This window comes from Pelecanus crispus, chromosome 4 (genome assembly GCF_030463565.1).
Source record: "Pelecanus crispus isolate bPelCri1 chromosome 4, bPelCri1.pri, whole genome shotgun sequence".
Lineage (NCBI taxonomy): Eukaryota > Metazoa > Chordata > Aves > Pelecaniformes > Pelecanidae > Pelecanus > Pelecanus crispus.
This window is the reverse complement of record NC_134646.1, coordinates 60725370-60740207: the sequence shown is the minus strand read 5'-3', so window position 1 is coordinate 60740207 and position 14838 is coordinate 60725370. Positions and strand designations below refer to the sequence as shown.

General features: G+C 40.2%; 1 protein-coding gene across 1 annotated transcript; it reads left to right on the top strand.

Moving 5' to 3' along the window:
- The first annotated feature begins 4934 nt into the window (after positions 1-4934).
- Positions 4935-10790, top strand: CHRNA9 (cholinergic receptor nicotinic alpha 9 subunit). The gene is made up of 5 exons (XM_009478339.1): positions 4935-5004; positions 6101-6246; positions 7044-7198; positions 7881-8413; positions 10237-10790. Exons 1-5 carry the CDS (start codon positions 4935-4937, stop codon positions 10788-10790), a joined length of 1458 nt encoding a protein of 485 aa, XP_009476614.1.
- Positions 10791-14838: the final 4048 nt, after the last annotated feature.

The window sequence follows — 14838 nt, the reverse complement described above, 5'->3', positions numbered from 1 at the left end:
TGAAACTTTAGTTTTGAGTTAGTATCTAAACTGTTCTCCTTCAGTCTTGCTTCTTCAGATATCGGTTTAATCTCAGTTCTTTGTGGTGTGCACGCAAGCTGAAGGGATTGCTTTCTGGGGAACCTAGAGTTGTCTTCAGCCTGCCGTGGTAGCTGGGGGGCTTCCTTCTACTTCCAAAAGCTGAGGTAGTGTGCTGTCTTCCATGGCTCAAGAGTGATCACAAAGAGGAAGATGCTTGAGTCTGTCTGCACCCTTGTATTTGTCTAATCCCGTTTGTTTTGGAGCATCAGGCTGCCTGTTAGAGCAAACCTGTGATGTGGAACAGTGTCTAGGCCCAGAAGTTGTCCTTGTTGAGAGCACAGATCCTCTGAACAGCCGTTCAAAGGCATGGTACAAAGCTGGAAATGATCCCAATGAGAAAGAGCTGCGTATAAAATAGCTTTCTGATAGCTAAAATTATAAAATAGCTTTGTTCTTAACCCTGCCAGATACTGAATGCTTCTCAAGGACAGATAAAATACCAGTCAGCTTGCAAGCATTCTGGTGAAAAAGGATGAACATGCTGTGTTTTAGATCACATTAAATAATACAAGGCTTCTAGGGGTAAAAGGTTTCTCTACTTCAGGTGCTGGGAGGTAGTCAGCAGAGCTGCCTGTGTAAGTGGACCCAAATAAAATTTATGTTGAGAAAAACTCCCAACTGTAACATGGAAAATAGCATTTCCCATCTCTGGAAAATGTGGCTAATATTCTACATTATCTCATGACCTGACATTGTGAATGCTTCCTAATGTATTTCCTATCTTCCATGTGTACAACAGGGTGGAAGAAAATATGAATGAGTGTGCTGGTTTCAGGTGGTAGGGGATTTTTAGAGAGAAGGAAGGAGGAGGCAGTAAGTGGGTGAGAAAAAATGAGGTGGAGAGAAACACGCTGCATCTAAATGAAGTGCTGTATTCTCCTTCTCCAGAGCAGGCACAGTGAGGCTATTCCATCGGCAAGAAGAGCTGTTGTTACCCGTGCTGTTAAGACTTCAGTCAGTCTAAGAAGAGAAGTCTGACTCCGAAGAGTTAGTGTGCTGCTTGACCCCATCACAAGATAATATTCTGTAGCAAATGCTGCGAAGAATGTGAATGCAACAGCTTCTGGGGAGAAAAATTGGCAGGAAGGCAAGTAGAAGCAGACTGTGAGACACTTCTTACAAACTGTGCTTAGAAACCAATCTGTTCTTCTTTATTGTTCTCTGATGAAGGGATGGATTATAAATGGTACAGACGGCCTTAAGGCCTGTGATAATACAGTATCTGTAGCTTTTCCAGTTGGAGGCTTAAAAACTCTTAATGCTTTTTATGCAAAAAAGGGTAAGAATCCATTACAAAAAAATTTTAAAAATATACATGTCAAAACCTCAGCCTCAGGAGCAAATTATTATTTTAGGCAGGAGAGGAAAGATTTATTTAATTGAAAGAACAAAATTTTAAATAAATTATTTTACACTTCTTTCCTGTTTTGCTTATAGTTTGGCTAAGATAAATGTCTAAAGTTGGAAGTTTTCATATGAAAGAGATCCCTCCCATGTCATCTCCGCTTCAGTCTGTCCTTAAAGTGCATGCAAAGTCAAACTTCCCTTACGTGGCGGTACACTCAATTCAGGTTTTTATGTTGTCTTGATAACAGCATGTGTGTTTGTCTAGAACCGTAAAAAGTTACATGTGTCATGTGAGTGTTGTACAAGCTCAGTGCACCAGTGCATTACATTCTTGTTCCACTGAATGTAAGCATGAACGCAATGTTCTGCTCTGTTAATAGCCCATACGCATTCTCAAAAAGTCAAATGTTTGAACAAAATATGTAGAAGCAGGGTTGGATATCGTGCCATCGGCCTTAACCACTCTCTGCATCAGCAGAAGCGGCCTGTGCTCTAAATATGGTTTCATATCGTACAGTTGTTGACAATGATATATATTTGCTCTCCCTGAAACCCTCTCATGACTGGTCTCGTGTATAGTAGGCAGACCCAAGAGCTGGATTCAGCCGCTAAGTGGTTTTGTTCCTTCTGCTTATCTTTTTTTCTCTAAAAGAACATCTTGTCCATACTTGTCTTATATCAAATGTGAGGCAAATAATCAACGAAATGAATCGAAGTAGATTAAAATGCGATGTGATTTTTGTGTGATAAACAAAAATCGTCCTGACTTTCTGGGTAGATCAGTAGGCTGGCTAACGGGGCCATCTGCTGGCAGATGTACTCTAACAAGGTAACTTTAAATTTGCTGGGAACGAGCCTAGTTCTGGGAGAGGTTAATGGCTTGATTCTAACTTCCAAACACCCGCGACTCTTCTTGAATTATCTTTGTAAGCTGCTTCGTACTTAATATTAATTCCCGACTTCGTAGCAGAATTTCTTACTCTAAAAATAGACAACTGCTTAACTATAAATTTAAGCTTCATTCAAATGTTAAATGGGATGTTTGATCTGGGAGTCGTATTGTCATAGATTATGCCACAACTTAAAACTATATTCCAAGAAGACATGGTTTTGTAGATCAGTCTCTCGGATCAATGAACAACGATTAATGTTAATACTCTCTCTTCACACAAAATGTCTGCATCAGGGACATTTTGATTAAAATTACAGAACAGATTTCTTGTGAACAAATGTAAAGAAGCCAAATGGTTTGGCATACTAAGATTGTTAAAAGTCTCGTATCGTTAATATTGAAAAGGCTTTTGGATGGATTTTAGTTTTATTTTTACAAGCGCTGTGTAATCAATGCAGCATCTCAAACATAACAAGCTTGTTTTTGTGTATGTGTGCTTATGTTTGTCTGTATCTCCAATATGTGGCAACTATTGGATACATTTGATGACTGGAAATATGATAGATCATAACTGAGAGGTTATGATCTATCCCTTTGCAAGTTTATAATGAATGACATATGGAATATATGTAGGTATAAGAATAAACTGAGTAAACACCACATGTAAGCATGCTTCTTGTTTTTGTCTTTTGAGAACGTGCAGTTTTCCTTCAAGAAGATGTCATTTCAATAAAGGTGCAGAGTTCTTTAATATACATGATCTTATGCACATTAAAGTACCTCAGTCTGCACTACTTGGCCGATATGTATTGCTGGTGTAATGGGTCACAAGATTGTCTCAAGCCTGTGACAAAGCAAGCTTAGCCTTGGTTCCAGTAGTGTTTGCAGCAGCACACTTAAAGCAGTACTCCTGGTCACTCTTGTAATTACAGTAAGAGAAATGAAGCAGTAGCTACTTGCTGACATAATGGCAATGCACTGTGGACTAAAGGTATTCCATGAGAATGCACTGGTCTAACTGTATCCAAAAACCTTTTGTCTCTGATTTTTGTTGTCTCTAACAGCATATACCTTTTTCCCACAGAAAAAGCAGGTTGTTACACACTGCCTGTGGGCTGCTCTGACCTTTTTGACTTCTAAACCATTTTCTACTTTTTTCCCCTTTGACAATTCAGCAAATGAAGTGACGGAGATGGATTTCATTACAGGTGCTTTGACTGAAATTATTTATTGCTTACCTATTAAACCTGGCCATAAATGTCATTGATTTATAGATCCCTATGAAAGCACAAACAGTAACCAGTGAGTGCCAGGAGTGCTACTATATAGAAATTATGTGTAAGGAGGGATCAGTTTCCTTCTAGCCAAAAGACTACACAAGAGTAAACCAACAGTAACAAAAACCAAAGTATAATATTTTATATTTTGTGTGGATCAGAACTATTCTGGACCAATTCTTTTTGCTGGTAGTTCATTCTGTATTTTCACCTTTCTGTTTTAGTGACTGTTTTCTGTTACCTGTTCTAAAAGGATGGCAAAATAGACTGCAGTGTATCAGGAAGGATGGATTGGTCTATGGAAAGGAGGAAGTCATCTCCTCTTGTCTGTGAGAAACTTGTAAGAAAATGCCTGCAGTACTCGGAAACTAACTTGGCAACATGAGTAATGTAGACGGAGCTAATGAACTTCTGACTGTCTGGGTAGATGGGAGGCCAGGTGTGGTATTGTTTCATATTCGTATTTCCCTCCTGTAAGTCTTTTGGATAAATGCAAGAGCTGTCCAGTAACTCTGTAGTTCTTTGTAAAGTCTTGTCAAGTTCACCTGGGAACTGTATTGGGAAATGGCATTTTATCTGCAGAGTCCAGTTTTGCTCCTGATTTACTGTGCTGAGTACTGGTCTCAGAGTTGTCTGCACCCGTGGAAGTTCTTGTTTGCACAGCAATATTGCGCTACTGCAAATGTTGCCTGTGTTGCCCGACTTTGGTGTAGCTGCATCTCTTCCATGTGGCACTGCCTGGGTAGGTGAAAACATTGTTTTGTCAGCGTGGGAGCTGGTAGGCTGTGGGTTTTTTGCTGTGTGACATATTGGATGTGTGATGTACAGCGTGACGATACCAATTAAAGTACTGAGGCAGATCGCTTTTTTTGTGAGGGTCCACAGGTTCCACAGAACTGGTTCTGAGCAAGCTATTGCTGAACATAGGGGCAGTAAAAAGTGGCCCACCAAAGAAATGTAAAAGGGTTCTTCATAAATTGGTCAAAATCTTACATTTGTAGTAAAAAATGTAATGGAATATAGTTTTCCTTCTGCTATCCCATCCGTTTGTCTTCTCCCTCAGCATTAGCTTCAGAGCAGGCAGCTCTCGGGTTACGGAGAAAGGGAGGGTTGGTCAGAGCCCCAGCTGGTGGCAGGGACAAAGACCATCGATCGCTCTGGGACCCTGACAGCTGCTCAGGGGAGGACTAAGCTGCTTTTAGCAGCTCATCAGTGCCTCAGCATCTTTATGTTGCTGTGCAACTTGATTTTTTTTGTTTGTTTGTTTGTTCGTTAGTTTTGGATGGTGATAAACGTTTCTGTGCCCTTGAGTGAACAGTTTTATTTAAGGTCCAGAAATGAAGAGAAATAGCCTGTCCTCCTTTTCAGTCTCTCTCTGGTTGCTGTTTACAGCAGTGATGCTTCAAGGTGAGAATACTGCTTGATAGCTAAATGTTGTGTTGAGGTTTATTTTACTCAGATAGGAGCTGGTGTCCTGATGTGTCTCTTACACGGTTGAGCTCCAGAAGTCTTTCATCTGTTTCATTTTACTTTGTCTCACTGATGCATAGACAAAATGAATGATCATGTACAGCCAGAACTTAAATGCTCTTTGTGAAGGTTTGATTTGTTAGGATTTCTTTTAATCAGGAAGGTTTGCTTTGAACTCTTATTAGTCCAGGAAGTCACTGTGAGTCACCAGAGAGTGATGTACTCCAAAGCACTTGCTTCCTACGTAGTGCCAGCTGGCATTTGTGCAAGTCTGTCCGTGTTACTGTCCTTGCCCTTTGCTTGCAGAAATGTGTGAATCTATCTAAAGGTAATACAGAGACTGCCTACAGAAACTGTGATGCACAAAACAGTGTGGAACGGCCAAAGTGTCATTTAAAACCTAAAGTTGCAGTGAATTATCCTTAGTGACTAAGTCTGGATAGCAAGAAGCATCTCCAAATACATGGTTTGGAAAAGGTGTTAGTGCAAGGATGTGTTCACATGTCATGCAATTGCCAATTTGTGAAGAAAAGCAGCTCAGACTTTTTCCAGGTGGTAGTTAAAAAGGAAAAAGAGTAAATTCTGAAAGTAGCATGAATCTATTGGTGCTGCATTTAGGGAGATATCACAAGTCATTACCTTGGGAGCAGGTTGCACTTCAGACTTTGCTTCTAATTTTAGCCAGGCAGATGTGTGACTGTAAATCAATAATCTCTATGCCTATGAAACACATCAGTAAAATAAAGGGTAACAATATTTACCTTCAAAAAAGGCAGGAATCTCTGGATGGAGAGGTTTTCTTTTCAGTGGGTGTGAAAAGCTGGAGTTAGCTGTTCATTCACTACAGATGAATGCTGTCCTTATTTGAATAACTTCATCAGGTATACCTCTGTTTCTGCACTAAATGGTATTCTACAGCGTATGAATGATAATTATAATTATAGCAAATACTACTTGAAGCTGTAGAAAGAGGATATCTTCTGATACTGCTCAGTGCTTAATCTGATGTACTGAACAAATCCATGTTATCTAGCTGTAGAATCAGCCAAAGGAAAATATGCTCACATGCTGTTTAATGAACTGTTTGAAGACTACTCAAATGCTCTAAGACCAGTGGAAGACACAGATAAAGTACTGAATGTCACCCTTCAGATCACATTGTCCCAAATTAAAGACATGGTGAGTAAGAGTACAGTTCTGTTTTTCTAAAGATGTGCAGAAAATGTACTAGCTGTAAAGCTTTTGCTTGGAGTAGGAAAAGCAACTTGCATTTTGTTGTGATAACTTCAGTAATGCTTCCTCATGAGGGTCATGTTCTCCAGTCTTCATAGACTCTTATCTGATTGCAACACTAAGACTTCCATTATAAGTCTGCAAATTTACAGCTGCTGAATTGTTAAGACTTCTTTTGTAGTTAGGTGTTGGTATCGCACCCTCCAGGCAACTTTTCCTGAGTTTTAAATAGAGCAAATGCTTTTGCTAAGATGCAATTAATTTCTACATAAACTTCCTATTTTAGCTTTTAGTAACTTTTTAATAAACTTTGTTCAGCCAGAGATACTTCTAAGGCAAAAGAAAATATGTATGGAAGGAAAATGGAAAATCACTTTTGTGACTTCTGAATTACAACTTCAAGGACTCACCAAGCTTTTGGAGAATTTGTTAGACTGAATCTCTTAGCTGTTTGGTATTCTGAAGCTCACAAAAGGAAATTCTTAAGATACTGGGAGCCTTAGACAACTGATTAAAGCTAGAGAGGGTGCAGGGGGAAGAAGGTTTGGACAAGAGAAAGTCCAAATAAATAAGCTCCCTGTACAGTGTATGGGCATATGTACATGTCTGAGAAGTGCTCTTGTGGCCTGTCAGCATTCTGGCCTGTTTTGGGTGCTACTTTAAAGTTATACAACAACTGCTGTCGGCATCTAAGATGTGATTTTGTCATCTTCAGCTAGAAATATTTCTATGTGTTTATGCAGGATGAAAGGAACCAAATTTTGTCAGCTTACTTATGGATTCGACAAAGCTGGTATGATGCATACCTCAAATGGGACAAAGATAAATATGATGGGTTGGATTCTATCAGGATTCCAAGCAATTTGGTTTGGAGACCAGATATTGTCCTATATAACAAGTGAGTATGGCTGGAGAAAATCAGCTTGAATATTTGTATGAGGGAGGGAGGGGGCTGAAGGAGGAATTGACCCACAGAGTCTGAACTTTCATCACCTTACCTTAGCAAGGGGTTTGTTTGTTGTCTTAACATTTATTGTTGATCATCTAAATATTTTGCAATAAAGCCATAGACAGGATTCAGCAATTGATTATGCTACACAGCAATGCTGTTCTGAATTTCTCTGCACTGGGAATTGAATACCCTGGAAGTCTAAAGTGCTTTCTGCTGAGGCTGCTGAAGAGCTCTGGAAGACTGTGTGTCCACAGAAAGGTGGTACACAAAGGCTGCACTCCTTGTCTGCTCTCCCAGGCCAGTAGTGACCAGGAGATTATTTTAATCTTTGAATGGATTCTTATCCTACTGTATCCTGTCTGAGATCAAGTTTGAAGAAGCTATGGCCAACAAATACAACATAATTTAGCGGCACTGATGTTTGGCATTAATGGACACTGGTACCTGTAAATAATAGTTAATAGTAAGTTCCTAATAAAAGTCAGAATACATAAATAATATGATTTCAGAAGCATGCTTATAATGGTGTGAAGCAAGGGTCTTCCATCCCCCTTCCCCCTCCCCTTCCCTGGCCCACACATTAAGTTGTTGACTGTTGATCTTGACTGTCACTTTTTCTGTCTTTTAGGGCCGATGATGACTTTTCAGAACCAGTGAATACTAATGTTGTATTGAGATATGATGGAAAAATCACTTGGGATGCACCTGCTATCACAAAGAGCTCATGTGTAGTGGATGTATCTTATTTTCCTTTTGACAGCCAGCAGTGCAACCTTACATTTGGGTCCTGGACCTATAATGGTAATCAGGTAGACATCATCAATTCTCTTGATAGTGGTGACCTCTCTGACTTTGTAGAAGATGTGGAATGGGAAATTCATGGTATGCCAGCAGTTAAGAATGTCATCACTTACGGCTGCTGCTCTGAGCCTTATCCAGATGTGACCTTCACATTGATTTTGAAAAGGAAGTCTTCATTCTACATATTTAACCTGTTGCTGCCTTGCATTTTGATCTCTTTCCTGGCCCCACTGGGATTCTATCTCCCTGCAGACTCTGGGGAAAAAGTGTCTCTTGGTGTTACGGTTCTTCTTGCTCTGACCGTGTTTCAGCTGATGGTTGCAGAGATCATGCCTCCCTCTGAAAATGTACCTTTGATAGGTGAGCTTCACATGCTTTGTCTTTAAACATGGCTTATTAATAGCAGGGCTTTATGTCAGGGAGACCATATGCAGTCTGTAACTTCTGGGAAGATAAAGGTGTTGCATTTTTAAAACATAGTGAAATACTTAAAATGTACGTGGAATTTGTACAGGTATGCTGAAGCTCTTCAAAGTTATTTTGTGTTTATTTTAAATTATATATTAGCTAGCTATTTTGTACTTATATAATTAGACATTCAGAATTATTTGATCACATATTGTAATAAAGCTAGTAATGGAAAACAATTTTAGAACCAGCATACAAAGTGTAAGCAAGAGCTGTACACACAAGGTCAGACTGTTTCAAGATATGTTTCTGTCGGATCCAGATGTCTGGATGGCCTGACTGGGACACTCAGGTTGACTTCGTATCTGAGAATTGTTACATTGAATTGTAATGCCTGGCAAACCATTATGCTGAATTTTAATCTACACCTGAGAGTTCAGAAGAGCTGATGTGTAGGGAGAAGGGTTGTGTTCAGCGCTGTCCCGTCTGCCTTCTGCCAAGACCCTCCTGGCCCTGGCTGATCCACCCCTGGGGCAGGAGGTTGCCCGGCTGCCCTGGTGGGATTTCTGGAGGACCAGGAACACAGTTGCCTCCACACTGACTTCCAGCTTCATTAAGATAATTCAAAGCTCATTATTTTTATTCTCATTATTATTGTTTATATGAAAAACTGCATGGCTTAACTGAGACAAAACACTGGTCAATGAATAGGAAAGTTGAATGCATTTCTCACACCAGCAGGAACTATTCCTGCCTAGAATATGGGCTTGCTGTACTGGAGTACCTTCCATACTCTCCTATCACACTCTCTAAATTAAGGAGCCAGGACCTAAACTCCGTCTGCTTTCTCTATTCTCTCACTCTCCCTCACCATAATTTCCAAACCCTTTGGGCTGGAAAACTGGGATCACATCATGCTTGTCTGTGGTGCATCCTGTGTCATCGATGCCAGCCCTTGCTTTTCCCGCAGAGGCTGCACAGCAGGGCTGGGAGCTGCCTCTTCGCACAGGCACAAGCCACAGTAGGTTAGCTGGTCAGCTGTGTACTTCGGTTGTGAAAAGCAGTGGCTGAGGGGCACAGCTTGCATTCACTGTATTCGCTATCTATTCCTGGCCAGAATGAGCTTTGTCCTTGTTTGGACTAGCTATGCTAAAATTTGTACAGCCTGAAGAAAATCCAGACAGCAAATCTCAACAGGCAACAGAGCCACCCTTCAGCTCTGTGCCTGCCTCTTAGCTGTCAGTACACTGCTTGTGGACACCTGCAAGGTCTGGATGTTCACGGGCCTGTGGGAATGTGAAGGCATCTGTCTGCTGGTGTGGGGTGTGTCAACAGCTCCTACAAAACATTATCACCCCTTTTGTTAATACATAGGGAAGTGGGATTTCTAATGTGCCATGTGAAGCCATCAACATTGGGATTTTACAGACACCAGGAAAAGAGCAAGGCTCCTGATAAACATTTTTAAGCTGTTTTCTGAATGGGTGTACTTTGAGAAATTGGAGGTTTTGGCTTGCAAATATTTACCACGCTAATACATAGTCACTTACTCATCTGATAAAAGCATGCCACTAACGAGTACAAGGTTTTACTTTAATGACTTTAATCTTTGTTTTTAAATGGTAAATTAAGTGTGATCTAAGTGTAGAGAATCAGGGTGATTAAAAACTGGTTTCACTCACACATTGTTAGCACTATGTTGTCACATTGTTATTTCTTCACTGAATTTTTTTATTAGGGTAGCACCTTTAATATGATTTTGTTTTTTGTTCCAGGAAAGTATTACATAGCAACTATGACCATGATCACAGCTTCCACTTCATTGACAATCATTATAATGAATCTCCACCACTGTGGCTCGGAAGCAAAACCTGTTCCACAATGGGCCAGGGTGGTTATTTTGGACTACATGTCAAAAATCTTTTTTGTTTATGACGTGGGTGAAAATTGCACAAGTCCAAAAACAGAGAAGGAAGGACGTAAGTTAGAGGGAGATGATGGGTGTCAGAGGAGACACAAAGAGTCAAGGAGTCACCTTTGCAATAGGAATGATGACTGTGATCTCAAGGAGAAACTCAATGGAAATTTGAATAAAAGCTATGGAGTTCATGGTGAAAATGTTAGGGAGACTGTTAATTGCTGTTCCTGTTACAAAATGCTGATTAAAAATATTGAGTATATTGCTAATTGTGTTCGAGACCATAAAGCAAACCGAGCCAAAGGAATTGAGTGGAAAAAAGTTGCAAAAGTGATGGACAGGTTTTTCATGTGGATTTTCTTCATTATGGTGTTTTTTATGAGCGTGCTGATCATTGGGAAAGCAGCTTAACTGAAGATGAACACATTCATTTTGTAAAGCTGAGTATACTGGGTGAGGTTTTTTCGGTGGAGCTCTGGGACAGGGGTGCTTTTGAGATCTTTGTCTTGCATTCAGTAACAATAAATAACTTGATTCTGTAGGTTGTGGCAGCGTGTTGCGACATTGCTCAGCTGAAAGCTTTGTTAGTGACTGTCTTTGCCTTTTAGTATGGGAGTGCAGCCCTGATGAGGTTGCTGGGTCAGCACTCTGTGCTCCATCCTGATGGGTGGTGGCCATGGCTTCAGGCTGAATGGGGTGGAGCATTGGAGTGGTGGAGCAGACAGCCTAGCAGGGAGCACTGTATTCACAGGACTGTATCTCTGCACCTTGTAACTTAACCAGCCTTTAACAAAAAAAAAAATGTTTATTTGTGATAGGGTGGCAGTTCCTGGAAATCACCCCTTCATGGCATTGCCCTTTTTTCCTTTTTTTTTTTTTTTCCCCTAGCTTGTCTTCCTAGCTTACCTTTTTGTTATGGCTCTTTCTGATCACAGTTCCTATCATTTCATAGGCTCTACATGTCTAACTGCTGTGCCCTTCACTTCTAATACTATTGAGCTTACTGAATATGATGGTTACCTTGATCTTCCTCTTTATCATTTCCTGCTGCTGAATATTACCCTATTGTCACCATGGCTTCAGTAAGCCAGATTCCCAGGACTTCTTCCTCACCAAGTTGGAGGGCCTGTCTTTCATTCTCTTTCTCTTGAGCCTAATAATAGGAAGGACATCTCCTGTCCTTCCTAGATGTCTCATTCCCCTGGACATTTGTACAAGATGGGCTTTTGAATGCTTTTTAGGACTGCTAGAATAGGAGGCTGTGACTTTTTCTCTGCTCATTTTGTTGACCTTCACCAGTGTTCACCCATGTGTCCCTTGTCCACTCTTACATCCTCTTTAATACTTAAATTTTAAGCTGTTTACAGGAATGCCAAGGTTGCTCTGTACATTGCTTAGCACAAAAGCATGATCTTACAAGTTCATTAAAGCAGTGCCATAATCAACACTCCCGCTCCGCACCTTAGTACTAATATGTATGTGAATGTGTTTGTTGCTGACAACACCAAAAACCCCTCTTCTGTGCGTTAATTTCTGTTAACCTCTCAGACTAATAGAGCTCTGGAAGATGTCTCGTATAGTAAAGCGAGAAGCTAGTACCCCAGGCATGCCCACAGCAGATAAATTGCTTTTACAAAGCACCCTGAACTTTGAAACCATGTTATTCTAGATGCAGTGGGAGAGGCAGAATGACACTGTAATGGATCCCAGTCAAAAGTTTGTGTGATAAAACTCATTTTCTTAATTGCTGCAGTTGCAGCAGGAGCATACCTGTGAAGCTGTAACTTAAGAGCGAGGAGTCAAAATGGGGAAGTGATGCGGTTGTTATGCCCAAATTTATTGGAAGAAAGGGAATTGTAATCATTGTTATTATGATATGATGATACATTGAATTGCTAGTAAGAGGTTTTCTTTTGTGTGGAATAATTAATGCTGTAAGCTTATCTGGATTCTCATACATAATGCAAGCCTTAAAGTCCAGGTTCTAATGTAGAGCTAAACTGGGTGGCTAGCCAAGAATAAACTCAGTATGTGGAAAAAGTCTCAAGTGTGTTCCCTGTATATGATCAGTTCACAGTCAACTGGGGTAACTTTGAATAGCTCCTTTAGAAGACAAGCTGTTCACTTTTGCTGTGCAGAAAAATGGTTGCTCCCATTTGCTACAGAGTTCAGGGTTTGGCATTAAGCTGCCTGTTTGAGGAAACTGATTCGTTCTTTGCTGTGGAAAATAATATTGTCCCAAAAACCTAGGGAGCAAAGTATTTAGAGTTAAGGGTAAAATATTCAGAACATGAGTCCTCAGCAGGGAAAACAGATGAACAAGGGTTTGTCCAAGGCTTATGGGTGGCATAAAGAAAGGAGAGAGTTACTGTTCACTGTCTCTCCAATATAGGAACCGGGTACATTAAATATACATAGTGTGTGACGGTGGAGGAGTCTGTACAATGTGTGAGAAGGCTGAGGAACTCCTTGCAACAGGATTTGTGAATGCTGAAAGATTATATGGATTTAAAGAGTTGGGGAAAAACATGGAAGAAAAATCTATTGGCACACTACTAAATACAGCCATGAACTGTTGAAAGGTGGAGCAATATTTTAGGGATTCATGACTGTATGTTCTTCTGTACTCTTCATCCCATTGGTGGCATCTGTTGGAGACAGCTTCCAGGTTTAGACAGACCTTTAGTCTGACTCAGTATTTTTCTTAGAAATTCAGATTGTGCTCCTGCCATTCTGTTCAAAGCAAGCTGCAGCATGTGTGCATACAGTTGTGGGCTTTCCATGTGTAAGGGAAAGTTTGCAGTTGTAGGTGGATCATGGGCCTTTTTATCACGCTGGTGCTCCTCAGTATGCTGCATGCTTGGATGATGATGCTGAAATCACACTTTGCACTTCCCTAGCATGTTTTATGTGAAGATGTGATACTACTAAAGAATTCTCTTCCTTATGAGAATATGATTTGAAAATTATTTCTAGCTCTTTGAATTTATTAACTACTACATTTGCTTTTTTTATTATTTTCTGTTATCCTTTTCTTTGGATCACCAGGCATTCTCAAGTGTTTCTCTTCCTTTATTTACATATGGTGATTCTTCATCTTGCTCTTGTAACAAACACCTTTCTGTTTCTAGTTCATAAAAGCCAGATCGAATAAAGAATGTGAGCAGCAGATGATGGGAGCTGGTAGAAGTTGGTACCTGAATTGTTACTGTGAAGCCTCGTGCTAGGACCCTCAGATTCACATCTTCAGACTTGATAATTTTCCAGGGTAAAAACATAATGTGATGCTTCTGGTGACAAGGCTGACCCCAGGTCCATGCTACTGCAGCCATACAAGGGCTAGCTGGTTTAAACCTAGCTCAGGAGTTTCTAGCTAAAGTGTAGAGGCTGTAGTTTAACTGTCCCTCCAAGGTCTTATGTTCAGTTTGTATATCTCTGTATTTAACTATTTCAGTAAGAAAAAGACAGTTCTAAATCAATCAAGTGTGTTAGCAGTCAGAACTGTATGTGACAACTCTAGTGTTGAGTGGAGACAGGAATGTTTAATTCTGTCCTGGTCTCTTCCTCTTTCTGTTGTGTGTCTCATGCTTAGATCCAGTAGTCTTTGAGGAACATTAAATCCAGAGATGATGAATGACTATGATTAATATAAATTAATAAATTAATATAGAAATTAATAAATATAATAAATATAATAAATATAAATAAATATAATATAATAAAATTAATAAATATAAATTAATATAGAAAAATAACTATTTATGCACTTGTCTGAGTAACTCTGTAGGCTTAACATGAAGGCAGTGGGGTGACTTTATATTTACTGAGGAGGACAATGATGCTGTAAAAACACTGTTTGAGATCTGTGTGCTGCAGAAGCCTTTGAGGAATGAGCTGACAGATGTTTTTTGTTGTACCATCTCTTGGCAGAGAAATAATTTCTCCCCTCTTGTATTGAGTCATTGCAGTGTTAGCTTATATTTCTCCTCATTTTATCTCCTGCGATGCCCTCACTGTGCTCTCTTCCATGAGCAGGATTACAGAGCTGAAGATGAAGTGTGATGGGATGTTGGGGTGTTGACTTTCTAATGGTGCAGAAAGGTAAGAGTGCCCTTAGCTACCCCAGGAAATCTGTTTCTGATGGTGGAAATTGCAGCCTGAGTATTTAGGCTAAACCCAAAAGGGTCATCGTGGACAGTAAATGACATCTTGAAATAGAGAAGTGGGTTTCCCCGTGTTTCAGGAACTCAGATGTTACATCGTAAGTTATCTACACGTTTCATCCTCTGGTTAGCAAAGCTTGGTTCTCTGACCCTGCCAGAAGTGTGGGAAGTGTCTGAGTTGTTCAAGAAGTGTGGGAGTGTGGCAAGAACTGTTGATTGTGTGTCTCTATCTCAATTTGAGAAACTGAAGACCTGTAATGTGATTGTTTAGGAGATAGGAGAAGGAGAGTGTAGGG